General features: G+C 40.9%; 2 protein-coding genes across 2 annotated transcripts; both read right to left on the bottom strand.

Annotated features, from left to right (window-relative positions):
* Nucleotides 1-4,922: 4,922 nt before the first annotated feature.
* Nucleotides 4,923-9,482, bottom strand: mylpfb (myosin light chain, phosphorylatable, fast skeletal muscle b). Its single transcript, XM_033611635.2, has 6 exons — nt 9,339-9,482; nt 8,651-8,749; nt 7,391-7,571; nt 6,149-6,227; nt 5,984-6,032; nt 4,923-5,895 (listed from the first exon to the last, which is right to left on the bottom strand). The coding sequence occupies exons 1-6, from the start codon at nt 9,339-9,341 to the stop codon at nt 5,794-5,796; spliced, it is 513 nt and encodes a 170-aa protein (XP_033467526.1). The 5' UTR covers nt 9,342-9,482; the 3' UTR covers nt 4,923-5,793.
* A 1,743-nt stretch (nt 9,483-11,225) lies between these two features.
* LOC117247239 (sesquipedalian-1-like) lies at nt 11,226-18,961 on the bottom strand. The gene is made up of 4 exons (XM_033611634.2): nt 18,873-18,961; nt 18,373-18,482; nt 15,704-16,007; nt 11,226-13,771 (listed from the first exon to the last, which is right to left on the bottom strand). Exons 2-4 carry the CDS (start codon nt 18,451-18,453, stop codon nt 13,338-13,340), a joined length of 819 nt encoding a protein of 272 aa, XP_033467525.2. The 5' UTR covers nt 18,454-18,482; nt 18,873-18,961; the 3' UTR covers nt 11,226-13,337.
* Between the last annotated feature and the right edge of the window lie 1,299 nt (nt 18,962-20,260).

Genomic DNA, 20,260 nt, shown 5'->3' with positions numbered 1-20,260 from the left:
ATAATAATAATAATAATAATAATAAAATGATTAGAATAAGAAATACATTAATAATGGTAATAATAATCATCGTCATAATAGTTTTATTTGCAATACATACATAATTAAAAAAAGCAAATAAAACAGAGATGGATAAAAATCGTCAGTGTTTTACAAATAGTCAACGAAACAGCCTCTTCGATAAATAAAGACAGCAGAAAGAAATATATCATAGCATTTATTCTCTGTGTTTTAACCCATGTAGTTGCAATACAAATAGCAAAGGTACAATTCATTTATTCTTAACAATTAAAAAAGCATTCCTCAAGCACTCTTGGGGGGGAAAAAGAGGAAAGGTTATTTAAAAAATCCTGTATTTAGTCAAACACATTGGTATTTTTGACCTCAGGGTCTTCACACAGTGGAAATAAATCGACTAAGCCTGGTACCCTATCAAGACAACACAATGAAATAGACATCACTCCCTCAAAAGGTTAAAGAAACAACACACACAACAAATATAGATATAGATCAAAATGATATCAAAATATTAATATTAGTAATGAAATTACGTAACAACCACACAAATCATACCATGCAGTATGATGCAGTGTCATCGATAAATACAAGAAGGAAGCTGGTTTATTAAAAGGCTTTATGGATGAAATCTAAAAAGGTTTCCCTCTGCAGCTTATTGCACTGTATGCAGCTACAATAAATATGGTGTCTTATGAATTATTACTCTTTCCAAAACTCTGCACAGCTGGGAAAATATCTACAACATGATTGGTTCATTTCTGCGTCCAACATTTTAGCCAGTCCAGTTTTCCAAGATTGTTCAAATACAGCAATAATGACGCTGTAATTCCTATTAAAGGGATGCCCATCGCTGGAACCACCACAAGACACTGAATTGTCGTGATATCCAAGCTCACAAACTGAAACACCAACAAACTAATGGTAGGAGGAAGATAGGAAGTAAAGGTAACAACAAGGTTGCTGATGATGATCTGCAGAGCCTTCTTCTTCTGGGGGTGAACGTCTCCTCCCCCAGGCTTAGACCTCTTCAGGGTCCAGAGGATGGAGATGTCACAAAATCCAATAACAGGGACAGTCAAAGCATAAAACAAGATTTGGGTTATCTCAATAGGAATCTCCCCAAATCTGAAAACAAAATAAAGTCCGTAAGTAAGCGTCACAGTCCAAACACCAGCAGCCACCAGGACCCTGGGAATCAGACTCTTCCTGGTCCGATATGTAACTGGATGAACCACAGCCAGGTAACAGTCCAGACTGATTCAGACTGTAAAGAGAGGCCTCCCACACAAGATGAATGAAAACAAGAAGAAAATAAATTCTCTATATACACGGTTAAATCTGTGAGAAAAGTTATACACCTGTGGTGGAAGAAAGAACAAATACAGCCCGTCCATGACAGCGAGATTTGACACAAAGACATCAATGGGGGTGAATGAGGTTCCTTTTCGTCCTTTCTGAATCATATCCAAAAGCACAGCAACAGCTGCAGGACACCCCACAACAAAGGAAAATACAGCGGCACATGACCAGAAGATAAAACCCTCTATTTGGTCTTCACACCATGGAACTGTAGCATTAGACTGGTCAGTGATGTTAATTAACCGAGACATTTAGATTTGTTCTGGTATAGTTGCTAATAAATAAACTACACGACCTCCTTTCACTCTGTTATTAATCCCTTAAAAGCACCTACAGCAGATGAACACACTCAGCCGACCGGTCGCTATATGTAACATGACAATATGACCTGCTGTATTTGACAACGTTCTCTTGATTTGAATAATGTAGGTGTGGCAGTGAATGTTGAGGATCACAAGCCACCCCATCCTCACCTGTCACATCTGTCAACAGACACACATTTTCCACTCAGATTTGAATTTGAATTTTACTGTAAAATCAGGGACACACCTCTGTTCATTACCACGACGTGCACAGTGGTGATGTGCATAGCCAGGTGGTTTTTGGAAATGAACAGCTGCTTCCTACTCGAAAAGATCATGTATACTCCAAGAAATGAACACAACACCTTTCTAAAGACTTGGCAGCCCTATTTGACACATATTGATACTTTACCAACACCTCTATCAGATTTGCCATAAAAAGGTACCAGATTAATACACCATTGGTCCCCTGATTGAGCCAGGATTATTTATATTGCCCCTTATTTTATGTTGTATTTATTCATTTTATTTTATTTTAGATTATGCATCCACGTGGAACCAAACCACACACACATTTTCTGGAGTTGTATGTAAATACAACCTTTCTGGGATGGTATACATTCTGTTCTTTGTGAGGTGTTGGGTTATAAAATCCCATGAACATGTCTTGTATTGTACTTGGGACATATTATGGATGGAACCGTGCACAAGAGAGATCAAAAATCACAAACAATGGCTGACCATCATAGACGATATTCAGGAGATGGAGAATCTTACATACAGGATACAAAGGAATGAAGGACAATTTGAAAAAGACTGGGATATATGGTTTAATCACAAAACAGAACCAGTTTTTACCTTAGTTTGATACATGTTACTGGAGTTTTGGTTTCAAAATTTGTTTATTGAGGAGTCTAGTGAGGAAGTACGGCTGGTGTGACTGGACAGAAATTTCAAAGTGTAAAGACGGACTCATTGGGATTTGTTTTTATGTAAGAACTAGTCCATACCCATTGAGTGCACAGTTGCCCATGTACAGTTTCACATGGTGTGTGTTTGATTAAATAGTCAACTGAACCCATTAAGAAGAACAATGTATTCAGACAGAGTTTTTGTGAATTTGATAGTACGATTGCTTTATTGAAAGTACAGTAGTACCATTGCCAATAGTGGGATAGTTAGTGGGATAAAACTGTACATTAGTAGTTGAGGTAGCACGTTGAAAGGCAGATAGTTAAAGTCATTGCCTTATAGAAGCTCAGTTTTAGTAAGTTTTCCATCTTTTGCCAAGAGGGAACTTTAGATATTGGTCCCTAGATTATGTTCACCGAGTTTCATGCAGATCGGTCAAACTTCCTAGGAAGAGATCAATTTTAAGTGTTTTTAAAAAAATTCAAAATGGCAGAAAATCTATATAACCGGAAGTTATGGGTCCTTGAGGCAAATTTGTTCCTCATGAGGAGAGGCATCTCTGTGCAAAGTTTGTCTCTACGACATACGGGGCATGAGATATGCCAATTCAAAGTTTGCAATTTCAATCGGTTGCTATAGCGCCCCCCTTTGGCCAATTGATGTAATATTGCTTCATTCGCATCCTCCCATGACCCTCTACCACTGTGCCAAATTTCACATGGATTGACCAAGTCAGTGATGAGAAAAACGTGGAACAGACACACAGACAGTTTTCATCATTATATAGTAAGAAGTATTCTGTGGACAAATCAATAAAAAGGATAAGTGGGAAAAAAACTGATCAGTTTGGCTGAAAAGTGAGTTTTTCTCATTATACTACAGTATATGTAGGCTTTAAGCACATGATATTACAGTAACTGATATTACTATATATTTCATTATATTTAAGGAAAAAACAGTATGCCAAGAAAGTGGCTATATCTCAGAAACTACAAGGATGTATTTATATAAAGTCATACGCTGAAATTTCTCAAACATGATATGGTGCTACCTGGACACATCTTCAGTGACGAACTGGGAACTCTGTCCTTTTGGTGTGCTCATTCTCCCTCTCTTGGGCACCCCTGGGGGTACTTTTCTGAAGGGATGTCCGTAATCTTTGGAAAAAATTGAAGTAAAACAAAACAGCTGAAAAGAAACAAATGGTATGAGGGGATTGAAAAAATAACCTAAAAAGAATTGACCAGAGTCAGTTGTTTGATAACTATGTTCATCAGCTGTTGTGGTTTGGAGGGTCTTGACAGGGACGTGGAGGTGAGGGCACTGATGTCACCAGCAGTAGAGGGAGGTTGTTACTGGAGTGGAGACACGTCCATATGTGTATGACGTTACATGAAGTGATGTTTTTATGCCAATTGCCTTTCTATGGAAGTGCACTCGGATGGTCGAAGGCACCAATGGGATGTTGAGAGTTTGTCTTTCCAGTTTAGTAAATCTTTTTTGTCTAGTTTCACAAGAAACCACTACATTCAAACATGAGTGAATCACAGACTCTTATAGACAGTAATGTTGGCCTCCATTTGTTTTAAACATGGCCCCTCCTCCTTATATTTTCCACCAAACAATACACTACTGTACGGTACAGTCTTTTTTTCCATTTCCACTGTGAAAAGTTGTGGATGTACCAATGGAACCGTTCCATACCGTCCCCATGTTTGGTCCCCCCTCTGTTGGGGTACCTAGCACACAGATCTGGTACTAAAAAGTGGAGCTGTGAACACTGCAGTCTGTTGATTGGTCAGTAGAGGACGGTCACTCTGCTCAGGGCTGAGTTGTGGCTGGTTTTGAGGCTCATATAACCACTGTTCATACTGTGGAGAGTTTTACATACATTAATAAACTGCCTCTCACAGCAGCTGGAGTCGAAGAAAAAATAACTTTATTTACTTTCTATAGTAACCTAGAGATGTAGATAGGCAATTGGTGTTTTTGCGCCGGCCACTGTGGTTAGCAGCACCGCTACAACGAGCAGTGTCAGAAATACACTGATTTTTAACACGCTTTACTCAGTGTTTTTAGTGGTTTGATTCACTGGGTCTGTTTATTTTAGAGAGGAGGAGACCTCTAGATAATTCGGCTCCCTGTAAAAATGTCTTGACCAATGAACACTGAGGGAATCCTAACCTGGGAGAAGTTTCAGCTGCAATCTGCAATTCTTACCTACCGGGCCTCAGAAGATATATGCATATTACAGTCAGTGTGCAGTCAGTGCTCTACACCAGCAGTGCTTTATCACCCACATCCCCACTTAAACCAACAGACACAGTGTCATACGAAAGATAGTGGATTTTATTTGTACTTCTTTATTTGTTACAGACACAATCACAACAACAGGAGAGAAACAGCAGTGAGAGGGAGGAAGAAGAGCCAAAAACAAAGATGCTTTTCCTTTTGTTTCTTTTCTTTCCTGCCTCCCGCTCACCATTTTTCACCATCTCATTCTCTATTTACAAGACCATGCTTTCCTATTTTTCACTGCAACTTTTCCGTTCGTACCTGTGTTTCAGAGAGGGAGGGACAGATTCAAAAGAGAGGGGGTAGGCAAACTATTATAGTGCAGTACCCTCACTCTTACTGTGCACCTCCTCTATTATAAACAGAGGGACAGATCCATAAAACACTCTGCGTGAGGTTGAGACTAACAGACCACTTGTGTCAGGCTGCTACTTGTTTCAAGTAAGTGACTGTGCATGCACCACAGCACCCAAGAGACACTTTTAACTGACCGCTGTATACACTAGACTGCATTATGCATACACGCCGCATGTAGGTATGATGCATGCACTGTTGGCCTCAACACAGAAGGACAGAATGAGTGATGGCGGAAAAGACGGAGGAAGATGAGGCAGGGACAGAGATGGAGAAAGTGTTTCGGTGCCACAAGATTATTTTTTATTGAAAATAATCCCATGTCCCCCTGTTGGTACTCACACACAAACACCCTCCACAGCCTTCAGTCCTCTCACTGAGGATCTCAATAAAGGAGACAAGTCTTTTTGTAGTGAGCTGGCAAGCGGAAAGAGCGGGCTGGAGAAGCGTGGAAGTGTGCAAGGAAGCCGCGTCATCGGAGAGGAGGGGAGTGAGTAGATGGTGGGTCGAGTATGGGTTTGAGCGGAGGTAGAGAGCTTGAGAGAGGTGGATTTTACTCCTCCTTGTCCTCTCCGTGTGTGATGACGTAGCAGATGTTCTTGTAGTCCACATTGCCAGCCACATCAGGGGGGAAAGCAGCCCACAGGTTGGTCATCTGCAGAGGGAGATTAGAGAAATACTTACAACCCTGAACAACTAGAAGACAGCTAGAATATGAGTGAGCCAAAGACGGATCAACTCACCTCCTCAGCGGTGAACCTGTCGCACTGGGTGGTCAGGAGCTCCTCGAGGCTGGAGAGGGGAAATGGATAAAAATGAATACCAGATGGTGCATCATGATTCATGATCGCGCCACTAAGAGCTAAGACTGTTGTGATGGAGGGTAAGTTAAAGATAGAAGCCCTTACAATTCCTTCTTGATGGCGCCAGTGCCCTCGGGGTCCAGGACCTTGAAAGCGCTCACGATGACGTCCTCGGGGTCAGCACCTAACAGCAAAAGCAGCCTGTTAGTTTAATTCATTTTGAAACATTTAGGTTATAATACCATGTCCCAAACACCCCTAAAGTGTTGTCTTCAATTCCACTTGATTATTATCTTTAGATCTCTTTGGCATTTTGAGATGAGGCACCATAACTTCAAAATGGCGTAGGGAAGAGGAAATGCACCAAGTACCCAGGGATAACTGTTGCTATTTATAGGAAACCAGACATAAGATGTTACAAAAATGTGAAGGAAAAAATTACTAAATTCTGGATAGAAGTACTTCAGGGACTGAAATAGTCATGTGCCAAAGGGTATACGAATTGGTCCACTGCAGAGGACACCATGCACCAACGGTATAAAAAGCGATTCAATGGAGCTCATGAACTTTCTCGACTACATCTGTTGTAATTTAATGCTCTTATCTGTATTCAAACCCAGGGGCATTGTAGTGGAGGGAAAAGTGGGGCCCCAATGGGAAGCGGGCACTCAAAAAGCCTGAAATAAAAAGTTTGTTTTTGTTTGTAATTGTTTATTTCTAAGTAATAAGTGCTGTAGCTAAATTAAAATTGTATGAATAAATCGGTTGAAAGACTGAACTATATATAAAGAAACAGTAGAAGCTTTCTGAACCCACCCTCACCACTTAAAGATGAAAAATGGTTTGGTCCACCACTGCACTTGGATTGACTTTAAACACAGCTAGAGCTGAGTGAATGACTGCTGTAATGTTTTCCTGAAGAAAGGGAAATTAGGGTTCCAAATAAGAAAAGAAGAAAAAGGAAAGAAAGCAAACTGACTTTGTAAGAAAAAAAAAAAAAAGTGCGCACGATAGACATGGATCAAGAGTTGGAGGGTGGGGGCCCACAGAGACTGTAGCTGGATAGGGCCAAGAACGCCCCTGCTCACACAATTGGCTTTTCAGACCTATATTGAGTTCCATCGAAACACTTGTTATACTGTTGATGCATAGTGTCCACTGTAGTGGACAGATACCTGACTCCTTCAAATAAAATGTGGGGAAAAATATGGCCATGATTTTTAATTTGTTTGGAGGTAAAAATTTAAAAGTTAAAGAATCCTGATTATATCAAGCATGTGATGTGGGGAAAATGTGTGGAAGAAGACAAAAAGTGATGAGCAAGGGAGGCTCTATGTGTCGACGCACCCTTCAGCTTCTCGCCGAACATGGTCAGGAAGACGGTGAAGTTGATGGGGCCGCTGGCCTCCTTCACCATGGCCTCCAGCTCCTCATTCTTCACATTCAGTTGGCCCATGGTGGCCAGCACGTCCCTCAGATCGTCCTTGCTGATGATGCCATCTCTGTTCTGGTCGATGATTGTGAAAGCCTGCCGGAGACAGTGAGGTAAGGAATGAAGGAATAAAAAGTTATTCTCGATACATTAAAGGTTCAACACCTCCTCAGGTGACATTCATGAGCCCCGTAATTACAAACTTAACCATGAGTAATTAAAAGTGAAAACTGAGATCCTCACGTTTCTCACAAGTCCTAGTCATAAGACTCGCTTATGATAATTGTCTGCGTGAGATTGCCTGCCAACATAAACGTGTAAATGTGGTGGCCGTCTCCACCTCTTGCCCCACATAGCTGGGCGTAGCATCCAGTGAAACCAAAGATGGCATTGCAAATCTTTTGGGACCTGGCAGCTGGCCGGCCACTTGTCTTTCTAAGGTGTTAAAATGGTCTCGGAATCTGAGACAAGCCCCTTGCGACATTTAAGGAGGAGGCATTGATTACAGCTGTCACCCCCCTCCCCTTTTCTGCCTTGTGACTAAATCTGATGACCCTGTCCCCAATGTTATTTCAGCTACTGTCGCCACTGTATTCTCTTTCTGTCTTCTTTCTGCCTGAATACAGGAAAAACTCCAGAAAGACTCCTGCTTTGTTGTACGCTAATAGCAACATTAATTTCCTAATTGAGCAGTGCTACATCCCTAATTGTTGGGAAAAACTTACTTGAAATTAACAAAAAATATGTCGTTGCTCTTTCTTTTCCTTCAAAATACAGACTCAACTTTCGGACCTTGAATGTTTCTTGTTCTTCCCACCTCGAGCCCCTCTTTCCTGCTTTCATTAATATTACTGCCCACCAGCTGTTGGGCTGAATTCCAGTGGGGTCACAGAGTGAGTGTTTCGAGTCTCCGAGGAGAATTACTGAGCTACCCCAGGGGGAGAGGTAGCTGCTGTCATCGGAAAAACTGATTTACTGTCCTGCCATTGCTGACGAGGACATTCTTGCTCTTACGCAGTCACCTGATCAGGTCTATAGCCTCCTCAAGTTACCTCCGAGGTCAAATGAATGGAGTACAAAATGTCCCTTTTCCCACATGGCCGACAAAGACCCACATCTATACTGCTAGAAAGATTTAGCTCTAAGTATGCGAGATGTGATGAAGAAAATTTTACCTCCTTGTACTCCTGGATCTGGCTCTGCTCAAACATGGAGAACACATTGGAGGATCCACCCTCACCCTGCTGCTGCCTCCTCTTGGCCTTCTTGGGTGCCTGGGAGATGATGGAAGGTAAAACACACTTTAAACATACAAAACATCAACCACACAGACTTCACTAGCAGACACCGCAATCCTGGCTAGGCGAAAAATACAAGGACAGTCAAGGATGCCCTGAGGTCAAAAGGAAAAGGACACACTGGGGTCCTAAAATGTTTGTTTCAGTTAAATCTATATTCTTACTGAAGCTGAGATCAATGAAAAAAACTCTCCAAAAAGTCTAATTAAATCACTGTATCTGAAGGCTTTTGCCAAATTGCTAAAGACATCACACATTTTGATCACACAGACTTTTTTCCCCATCCATTTTGAATCTAAAATACTTTTTAATGGCTTCGGGGACCAATAATAAGCCATATCCAAAAGTCTTAAGTATTTCAGTATTTCATCATGATTAAGGTTTGAGATGTTAGTCAAACTTTGGCTCAAGCCAGCAGATAAAAATTTAGACTGGGTCCAAATCCAAAGTTTGGGATGCTCAGCTTCATTGGCTGCTGGTAATCCAGATAGCAACTGTATCAGTGATGCTGTCATCAGTTTAGGTCCCTAGAGACTGCTCTTCCAAACAACATGGCCACACTCACCATCTCTCAAGTTTCTGGGGTTGTTGGTGGTCAAGAAGAGAAGCCTACGCCAAGCCGATGTGACTGACATGTAAGCATCGGACCCTAGGGGCCTTATATACTAGCCCACGGGGGGCTAACTTTAGCCACACCATCAGGTTTGGCTGGGAAAACAGAGCTGAGGGGAAAGTAAGAGAAACAGGGAGGAGCGAAGAGGTGGCGGGACGGATCGGCTTACAGATGCTCCAAAATAGGCTCCAGGAGTCTTGGAATGAGGTGAATTCAATGCCAACACACATGCCTGACTTTGGTGCCATCTGTGGACTAATATGGACAAACTGACAAGACTGGACATGCTGAGGGACAACTGATTTCCTCCTTTCTTCTTCTTCTTCTTGAGAAGAGGCTTTGTTGTGGCTGTTTTGGCTTCTTTTATATCAACTGTGAGAGGACAAATCCAGCATATGACGAAATGCTGTTGCTGCTTCACTCCCTTAATACATGCGTACAGGATTAACAGTAATTAACAGCCGCGAGCTGCTCGGGGTGCCAACATGTAATCGTGGGATAACATATCCCGAAGTCATCACCTGTCTAGATGATGGTTTGAGCCCACTACTAGATCAGTAGTGGCCAGCAGGGTTTATAAACAGTCATGAAACTTGAAAACAGTTGGCTGATGGACGCTGATCTGTTTCCAGCAATGACACGCGACTACTCGGCCGCTATAGACACTGACCTTGCAGTAATCAGAAATGTAAACAGTCCTGTGATACAGACACAGGTGGCAGGAAATGCTTTGTGGAAATACTGTTTGTCTGACTTTCAAATTGTATTTGTTGTAAAAAAAAAAGGGGAAAAAAAACTCCTCAAGGCAGCCAACTGGTTTGTTTTTCATGATGCCTTGTAGCTTTGTGCACTGGTAGACGTGGAAAATGCCACACACAGATGGAATAACAACAACAAAAAGTTTAGATATTGGAAAATACGTTCCATAGCCAGAGAAGCAAATATCAAATATTAATCTCTCTGTAACAGGAGAACCTGTTTCTGTGACAATAGGTCGCATCTGTGATGGGAAACGTCAAATGAGGACTGGCCTAAATAAGCAGCTTTCCCACCATGGGTGCACTAATTTGGGTTGCATCTTGAGGTTCCCAGTATAGTTGCTGTAGAACAGGAAGACACAGGCCCACCCACTGAACTCCATATATGAGCTCCATAGGCTGCCATCAATCACGCCACTGTACAGCTAAGGTATGTATCGGGACGCTGCACCAGTGCGGACCGATACTTTACTTATTTATAGGTCTAATTTGTCTTTTCTTATATATTCTGGGTGTTTATATATTTTATTTGACACAAGATGCTGCCGCTGATTACATAAAATCACAGTTATTTGCGGAGAAGCAAAAGTTCATTGCTCTGTGAAGACAGGCGCAAGCAGCAGAGGAGTCACTTCAAGTATGTGCTTGAAGGTGACAGAGGGAGACACAGCCCAAGCTCTGTCAAAGACCATAAAACAAGACAGCTGTAGGGACTGAAATAGCGCTGCCTGCCCCCACCGTTGTCTTTGTCAGCCATTTTGACTCTCTTCTAAAATTCAACAGACTTCGCCCTTCTTGGCCGGCTTCGCCCCCCCCCCCCAACAACTGCTGGTCCTTTTTTTACCCCCAGTCACTGGCTGGCTTTGAAGTGAAGGAAGTGGTTTAACTCAGTGGTATAGAGACCAAGGGGTTTCTAGGGAATCAATAAAATTTCATAACTGAATAGCAGGGCTTGGTATCAAACCTCAGATTGGTATCAATAACAAGTGCTTGTCAAGGAAGACAGCTGACATCAAATGTTTCATTATTGTGCTTATTCACTGACAATTTTATCTTTTTCTAAATGAAAAAAAACCCCAGCTTTTCAGAATCAGAAATACATTTATTGATCCCTTAGGGAGGAAGTGTGATACGTTACAATCGCCTTGATGTATAACAGAGAGAACTGTAAGGAAGAAAAAGAGGTATGAAAATAATTAGTACGTCAAAATATATATAAAAAAAACAAAACAAGCAGGAGCACCTGCAGCAGGCTGCATGCATGTTCGGCGCATGCACACAAGATTATAGAGACTCATGGCTTTATTTCTTAAAGGTTAAAAAAAAAAAAAAAGGAATAATTTTGGTATCTGTACAGAAAATTAGACACCAAAATCAGTATTAAAGTATTAAATAATGGCCACAAAACATTTGGAGTGGGTTCATTTCTGGTAGTGTGAACAGTGTGAACAGACACAAATGCAGGTCTTTGTTTGCACGAGTATTAAATAATATGCATTTCATTTAGATCTTTATTAAAACAATTTTTGTGACATTGACAAAAAAAAAAAGTTATTTTCATGCGTTCCCGAATCGTATTTTCCTCTCAGATTTTCAGAACTCTCCAGCCCTACATCCATTTCCAAAACACACCAAGCTGTTTTCCCTTTTACTCCCCATTGCTTAAACCCTTGATCGTATTATGCACATTTGATAAGCTTCCCATTTTAATATATTTGCCTCATTTTGAATCTTATACTTTTTTATATGGTGCATTTCAAAATACCCATACTACCAAACTATTTAATATGCCAAAATAAGATTTAGTATGTCCCAATACAAAGTATGTCAAATGCAGTGTGCCAAAAATACCAGGATGTTCTACTGCATCGGGTCGCATTTTGTAGTATGCAAGCCAGCATGATTTATATGACAATTCTGACCCACAATCCTCTGTGCAGCGGAAGATACGTCACATTGACTGACCACAAACAGATCACAGCTCATTGGCAGTTGACGGAAGGCACAAAAATAATCACGAAAGTTACCAATAACAACAAGAGTGCTTAACAATGAAAATAGCATGACACAGTTGCATTTGTGATTTTAATGTCATGACTTCAATACTGCATGTTTGAATCTACAGTGTATGCAGGTCACCTCCTGAGACCTCAGCTTCTGTTTGGTACACATTTTTAATGTCTCCGAGCTGTTTGGGATCAGTAGGACCTGGTCAGTATAACTAAACATTGTCTTTGAACAGGAAGTAGTTTAGAAAAAAATCATGTCCTCATATGAGGATGTTGGGTTTATTTAATCCCAACATCCTCAAACAAGATGACAATTAAGTCCCAGACGAGTACTTCCTAATTAACAGTGTCTTAGGTTGTTACTGTTGATAAAATTGGTCAAATGTGTTGCCATATACAAACAACTACAAACATTATTAGTCCACGTTAGTGTCCACGAATGAGGACAACAGGTCTATGTTAAGTAGAATGAAGTATAAGGTGCTGGAAACCCAAAAGGACACAGGGTGACCTCTGTCGTTGTTATATCTTCAAGCTAACATTAAGTCATAACGTTAAGACCCGCTGAGTTCCAAATCACATACTTCTATAAGTGAGAGACTCAAAGTTCAAGGCACAATGTTATGACGAAGTAGTATGTGCCAAATGTATGCATACACCATGAAACAACAGGCACTTTATCAGGGCAGCTGCAGTACGTACTTAAAGTAGGAAAATGTCAAATCAAAACCCAGCCTCAATATCATGTAACAGTTTCTTTCATCAACAATTTCTGCCATCATGGAATGTAAAACTTGTCATGTACCATGCCTAACTTTAACAACACACAGCCCGACTGATGATATACTGTATGGACTTGGTCAAGTACATAATCATAAGTGAGATAAAGGCCACATTCACAGCTGGTGTTAACGTCCTTGAAAAAAAAAAAGACGTGTGGCTTGTTTTTAATCTTCACATGACGAAATCTCTTCACTGTAATAAGGAATTAATATCATTGGAGCATGAGATCATTTATTGGCTCTATGGTATAATAAGTAAAAAAGAAACAATTTGCTCTTAAACAACAATTATATACAAATATATCTCAACAGTAATTGTTGTAATTCTTATATACATAATAGCTTTGCAATGCGACCACGTACTGAAATCAAGGTGTAGACACTGTGTAAACGTCACAGTTATCATCCGAAATCTATCAAGTTTTCTTCCTGAACAACGGCGTCACCTCGTCCCCTCTTGGACCAATCAGCAATCAGTTCCTTCACCTCTTTTCCAAAATCTTCATGCAGCTGAGTGAATTCCTCCTTGGTGCTTAAACAGGCCGCTGACCACTCCATCAGAGGCGGAGGAGGAGTGTTAACAGGCACCACGTTAGAGCTCTTCTTGGGCCACAGTTTGGGTGATCTCTTACTGGATGATTTGGATGAAACGGTCGGAGCTTGAAGTGTGAGACTGGAGCTCAGGCTGGGTCCTGCTCCCACACCTGTGCCTGGGAATGTAGGTAGTGTTGAAGACTTGGAACTCTGAAAGGCTGCAGGATATGCCACTTCTGCAGTGTTGAAATTTGGCATCACGAAAGGGTTGGTTGGTTCACTGGAGAACTCACCTAATGCGTCTGAGAAAAGACAAACAGAGACATGCATCAACAGAGAGGCTAAAGGTGCTTATATTACACTGCCCAGTTTACCCAATTTCATTTCCCCCCAGAGTAGACATTTTATTTTCCAGTGAGGGCTGCAAAATTAGACAATAAAAACTGGCTTAACTGCGTGGCTTGCTAAATGTTTATGTCGACATCAACACTTCAGCTTTGACGAACATCATTCTTGACTTACACAGCACACTTGGCACTAAATGTCTCTTTCTAAACCTAAAAGTACAGTTGAGCTGGAGCTGAAGACTGTTTCAAGAAAGGTGGACAACTGATGATTATTTGATAAGTTCTCTATCATATAATCAAGTGGAAAGAGACAAATTTCCAACACTTCTCCCTGCAGCATTTTAAAGTGGTATTATTGTTGGCGCCGCTGTTGCAAAGACAACCGGATCACTTCCTGTTTTCCTCACAGCCTATCAGTTACCAACAACACAGAACACTAATACTGCACCAAACTTATGTTGGCTGTTCAATGCATATATTCGACTATCCAGTCCCTCATTAAGATTCGGTGGGACATTCAGGGTAATATCTTAAAAAAGCAATGTTAGCCTTCTCAGCTAATGTGTGCTATCCACACTAACGACAGAACAGAGATGTGCAACAACCATTTTTGCCAACACTAGATATCAAACTAAAGCAAGAGACTGTATCGTATAAAGTTGCCATGAGCTGTAAATTCACCACTTCTAAGCAGAAAGCAGAAGATAACGTTCTCTCAGAGCCTGACCGGGCAAAGCCTCTCTTTCTCCAGGCAGCTGCCTCCATCCCACTCAGACTCACCCTGGGTCTGGGTGTGCAGCCGCCTGTACCGGAGGCAAATTTGCGAATCGTAAGATAGCAAAGGAATGGCCCACCTTACTCTGCCTCTGATTGGCTTACCCTGGTATTCTTACCCTGCCTCTAACCAGTCCCACTCCTCTTGCCTAGAGCTAACCAATACAACCAATGAAGGCAACTAGAACTAACGAATCATAGGGAGTGTAGGGCGGATCATTCCTTCGCTATCTTAGGATTTGCAAATTTGTGCACCGGAGCGCAGCTTGGAGCAAGGAGGGCTCACTTTGAAACTAAATCTGGGGACCAAAACGTCCTCAGAAGAAGGCTAAACTGCACAGCCGACAAAAAAACAAACACGACTGCTCATCTTAAAGAATCTCAGTCAACTGACGGGTCTACGACTAATTACCAAAACCTTCGACTTTCAGGGGGCAGCCCTACAGAACACACTGCATTACTTAGGTTGTTCCACCATCCGCCATTCCCGCAACTACAGGTTGTAACTGCAAAGACCTTACACTGTTACTCATTGGTAACTGGAGATAGCCACTGATAGCTACCAAGGGGGAACGAAAGTGCTATCTTCTTCTTGTTTTGGTTGTGTATTATTTGACACACTTCCTTTGTTCTGTAAAACGAGCCTTTATTTTTCTGAGAGATGGTACCCAGTGGCAAGCAAAGCATTAAGGGGGACCTATCTAACGCTGATGATGTCATTACTGTATAGCCATTACATTGTACAATCAACATATAGCTCACAATGATAACTTAAAGCAAATAATGTGTGTATTTCCACTGTAAACATAACCAGTTAATGCCATTAATTAACTAAATTACATATTAATCATGACATAATGTGGTAAACAGTCTAACAGTAGATGCATACATCATAATTTAAATTATTTCAAACTTTGTGTTCACAGTGCCTGCTCATGCCAACAGCTGGATGTTATGAGATTATACTGTCTGCATACTATGTACCACGATGTACATGGTGTCTGATGAGGAGGCTGTAAACAGTGACGCCTCACACAGCTGCTCTCTAGAACAAAGGCAGCTCTCTCTGTCACCCACAGATAAAAACAGACACCCAGACTCTCCGTCTCTCACCTCTGTACTTCTTCTCCAGGTCCATCACCAGCAGGGACAGGTAGCTGTGGTTGGCTGACAGCAGTGCTTTGATCCAGCTCTCCTGACTGGCCTGGTCTTCGGCTGCAAACTTGTATGTTCGCAGTCCTGGCTCACTCCACACAAGCGAGAAGGCGAACTGCTCCTCGGACTCGCACAGCTGGACGGTGCAGCCCTCCAGAACAATCACTCCTATCACGTCGCGGTCGGCCGGACGGTCCTTGTAGAAGAGGAGGTTCCCCTTCAGCACACACCAGCGCTTCTGATAGGAAGTGTTTCTCTCGCCCTGTGTGACAATTGTGCCATCTGTGGTTTACTGACTCACTTACATAACATCTCATTTACTCAATTTCTTTCACAACAATTTGAGGAAATAAGTGGCCTACTGGGGGGTTAAATGTTACAGTGTTTGATGAAACTCACAAAAACGTGAAGTAGATTTTTTATTGTTTTTGTTTCTATCTGCTCAGACAAATAGTTTAAGGAACACTTCATTCACGAAATGACCATTTGTATATCAATTAGTCCTGACGTGTTACCTTGAATTTCTGAATAAAGCTTTGTTTGTCTTGAATGCTTCCATGGAAAATGCAAACATTTAAAGTTAAAGTGATTTTGATTGATTGGGGATCGTTTTTAACAACAGCCAGACTATTTCAAAACATCAGTTTACAAACTCCCACACAACTCATGCAGTAAAATCCATGTCTCATTTATCCAGTCATGTGCTCAGTACTTCCCAAACACGTGCATTTTAGCTGAAACCTCACTATTTAAAACTGAACTGAAAGTGAAACCCATCTTTGTCCTCTTCAAAGCAAAAATCATGTTTGTCTCTTTTTGATGTTGCTGTTTCACGTCTCTTTGTAGTCGTTATATATCTTTTTGTAATAGTTTTGTGTGAGGTCATTTTGTGTCTCCTTGTGGCTGTTTTGTGTCTCTTCGTAGTCATTTTGTGTCTTTTTGAAATAATTTTGTGTCTCACGTAGTCATTTTATGTCTCTCTGAGGTCATTTTGTGTCTATTTGAGGTCATTTTGTGTCTCTTTGTAGTAATTTTGTGTCTCTTTGAGGTCATTTTGTGTCTCTGTGGGGTCACTTTGAGTCTAATTGAGGTCATTTTCTGTCTGTTTAAAGTCATTTTGTGTCTTTTTGTAATAATTTTGTGTCTCACGTAGTCATTTTATGTCTCTCTGAGGTCATTTTGTGTCTGTTTGAGGTCATTTTGTGTCTCTTTGTAGTAATTTTGTGTCTCTTTGAGGTCATTTTGTGTCTCTGTGGGGTCACTTTGAGTCTAATTGAAGTCATTTTGTGTCTGTTTAAAGTCATTTTGTGTCTTTTTGTAATAATTTTGTGTCTCACATAGTCATTTTATGTCTCTGAGGTCATTTTGTGTCTGTTTGAGGTCATTTTGTGTCTCTTTGTAGTAATTTTGTGTCTGTGGTCATTTGTGTCTATTTGAGGTCATTTTGAGTCTAATTGAGGTCATTTGTGTCTATTTGAAGTCATGTTGCGTCTCTTTGTGGTCATTTGTGTCTATTTGAGGTCATTTTGTGCCTCTTTGTAGACATTTTGTGTCTCTTTGAGGTCACTTTGAGGTCACTTCGAGGTCATTTTGTGTCTCTTTGAGGTCATTTTGTGTCTCTTTGAAGTCATTTTGAGTCTATTTGAAGTCATTTTGTGTCTCTTTGTACACATTTTGTGTCTCTTTGAAGTCACTTTGAGTCTCTTCTTGGATGGTAACTGTTAACTTTATTGTTATTGTTTTATAATTTGTTGGCGTAAACTGTAACTTTTATGAGCTTCTGTTGTTTTAGAAGTACTGTAAGGTGTCCTCGTAAAAGACAATTTGCTGTCAATGGCCTTCCCTCCTTAAATAAAGGTTATAGTGACATTTTGTAGGTGAAAGCCAAGAGACCCCCTGATCCTTTGGCCCCCTGAGCCTGTTCAGTAATCCATCCATGAGTGAAATGCATGTGTTTGGGAAGTAGAGTTGTGTTAGAGTTTGTAAAGGGATTCCTTGATATAGTTTTGCTGTTGTTAAACTAGGTCCCCAATTAATCAGTCAATCAAATTCTTAACGAATTTATTAACATGGCATAAATAACTGATTTATAAAAACCAAAAAAATTCAATTAAATGCCTAGTCACAACATTTTTTTACATAAAAATTCTTCCGATGCATAAAACCAGACTGTTGGCTACCTGAAATTATGTGTCCATTCCTTTATTACCCTGTAAGATATTCATATTCCTTTAGTAATTGGTCTTTGCATCAAAATTATCAACAGGGTTTTTCAAAATAATGAATCCAAGTTGTGAGTATTGTTTTAACAGGATAAAGTGTAGCGTTGGTATGCAGGGTGCTGTAATCCTCCAGTGTCGTAACTCGCCTGTCCCACATATAGGCCTGCTGAGTTCAGTGATTTAAGCAAATAATAGCCCAGGCTATTAAATTAAGTTTACGGTAGTTATTTAGAGGGTGAAGTATTCCTTTATTGACATAATGTTTCAGACGTTACAAGCAAAGTGTTTATTGTTGGGTGTGATTTAATGACCTCCATTAACTTGTGTTAATTATTTACAAGGCAAACAAACTTTCTCTCACCTCCTCTGAAATATAGATACTGTTTAATTAATACCATGTCCTACCTTCTTGTAGAGGTATCCCTCTTTGTCCACTGGTGAGGTGCAAGATTCAAAGTAGGTGACAACCTTCTCATCAATCTTCATTTCAACATCTCAGGCTGCTCAGACTGAACCTGCAACACACACACACACACACACACACACACATACATTATTCACACTACTTCCCCATTTATCAGACTACTGCTATATATCTTTATAGATATGTAATATTAACGCGCCTTTACGTGTTGAGACAAGGAAATTCTCCACATGCCTTATTAAATACTTTGTACAACAGGCAGTCAGACGGTGTAATGTCGTGTATATGTAGCTGGAGAGCAGCCAAACTGACCGCCATTAATAACTCGCCAACTGTGTTTACGGCGGTGACGACTTTAACCCGCCGTCTGTAACAACTGAGTTATTAATTTCACTTTCCCTTTGACATAATGTTCTACTTTAAGTTGAGAAACTGAGAGGACAGACAACTTCTCACTTCCACATGGTGGGTGTTTACTCACCTTTCAGAAGCAGTGTGTGTAATAACCGTGTTTCCTCCTGTGGGTGTGTGTGTGTGTGTGTCAATCTCTTCCTGGTAGGTAGGTGAGCTGAGGGCGGCTCCACGTCAACACAACAACCCCACTGGGTAAACACAATACTTCCCACTTTAATGTCTTCATTTTAGTTTCCATCTATCTATCTATCTATCTATCGATCTATCGATCTATCTATATTTATTATTTATTTGACCACTGGCATATCTGCATTAATATATTTACCTGTACATCTGTTTAAATTGAAAGTGTAACTTTATTTGTATCATTGTATCGTGAACTGATTAAATATTATAAAGAAAGAAAGAAAAGCCAAGGCATAGAGCAGGGGTATCAAACATATGGCCCGGGGTCCAAAACCGGCCGTCAAAGGGTCCAATCCGGCCCACTGGATGACTTTGCACACCGAAAATAGATGTGCTTGTGAAGGTTAATGGCGGGTGCACAACCTATATTTCCTGTTTTAACGGAGCCTTTCCCCAACGCATTCCCCACCCCCAGAACAACGCTGTGAGGTTCCGCCGCTGACGGACCTGGCCAGATGCAGGTACTGAACTATATAATACTGAACTGAGACAAGTTGAGTAGTGTACTATTGAAAGAGCTGATATATAGGTGCGAAATGGGCTATGGAAATGAGCGCAAAATTCAAAAATATAGATTAATTATCAACCGCATAGAAATCAACCTATGGTTAAAAATCACTTTTAATAGTGGTAAAAAAAAAGCTTATGCTTATTTTTCTTTTGCATAAATAAATGAGATATTGTTTGTTTACAATTGCAATTACAATTTATTTCCTACTTCCGGCACTGTAACGCTCCGTTTCTCCCATGTTGTCAAAATGTAGGAAAAATCCAACGCCTCCACGGTCCGATGGTCAACGGAACCTCTGCCGTGCTGCGCACTAGTCCGTTACTATCCGTCATTTTCATCTCCATTGGAATGAATGATTTCCGGCCAGCATCAATCCGTCAATGCGTTAGGTTGTGCACCTAGCTTGAGGGGTCGTACATAAATCCTGCATTTTTTGCGCCCTCAAATTCGTTGTTTTCAATGGAGCCATTCGGCATGTGCGCTCAAACACCAGATTGACGCACACTTGTTCCCGAGCACCCATTTTTCAGGGTGCAATGGCTACGTCCCAAGGTAAACAGAGTGCAACTTTTGGAATGCAGCAGCACGCATCAAATGTGATGTGACCAGGAACGACCAATCACAGCTGAAGGATATCTTTACCTTCCTCCTAAATATCAGTCTGTGATAAATATGGAAAAGTTGATCATTTTAGTGCAGGGCTACCCAGAGCTTCACATCCATCCCAGGGCAGCCATATTGTCAGTACCTGTATCACT

The sequence above is a fragment of the Epinephelus lanceolatus genome, chromosome 21, assembly GCF_041903045.1.
Source record: "Epinephelus lanceolatus isolate andai-2023 chromosome 21, ASM4190304v1, whole genome shotgun sequence".
In the NCBI taxonomy this organism is placed as follows: domain Eukaryota; kingdom Metazoa; phylum Chordata; class Actinopteri; order Perciformes; family Serranidae; genus Epinephelus; species Epinephelus lanceolatus.
This window is presented reverse-complemented; position numbering and strand designations above follow the sequence as displayed.

Bases quoted from the DNA above. Each gene is read 5' to 3' on its own strand.
- mylpfb (XM_033611635.2), bottom strand. The intron at 6,228-7,390 runs GTGCGTCGACAC...TTTTGCTGTTAG, and splicing joins GTTCGGCGAGAAGCTGAAGG to GTGCTGACCCCGAGGACGTC. The intron at 5,896-5,983 runs GTGAGTTGATCC...CTCCCTCTGCAG, and splicing joins ACAGGTTCACCGCTGAGGAG to ATGACCAACCTGTGGGCTGC.
- LOC117247239 (XM_033611634.2), bottom strand. From the start codon at position 18,453: ATGAAGATTGATGAGAAGGTTGTCACCTACTTTGAATCTTGCACCTCA. The intron at 16,008-18,372 runs GTAGGACATGGT...ATTGTCACACAG, and splicing joins AGGGATACCTCTACAAGAAG to GGCGAGAGAAACACTTCCTA. The intron at 13,772-15,703 runs GTGAGAGACGGA...GTCTTTTCTCAG, and splicing joins CCTGGAGAAGAAGTACAGAG to ACGCATTAGGTGAGTTCTCC.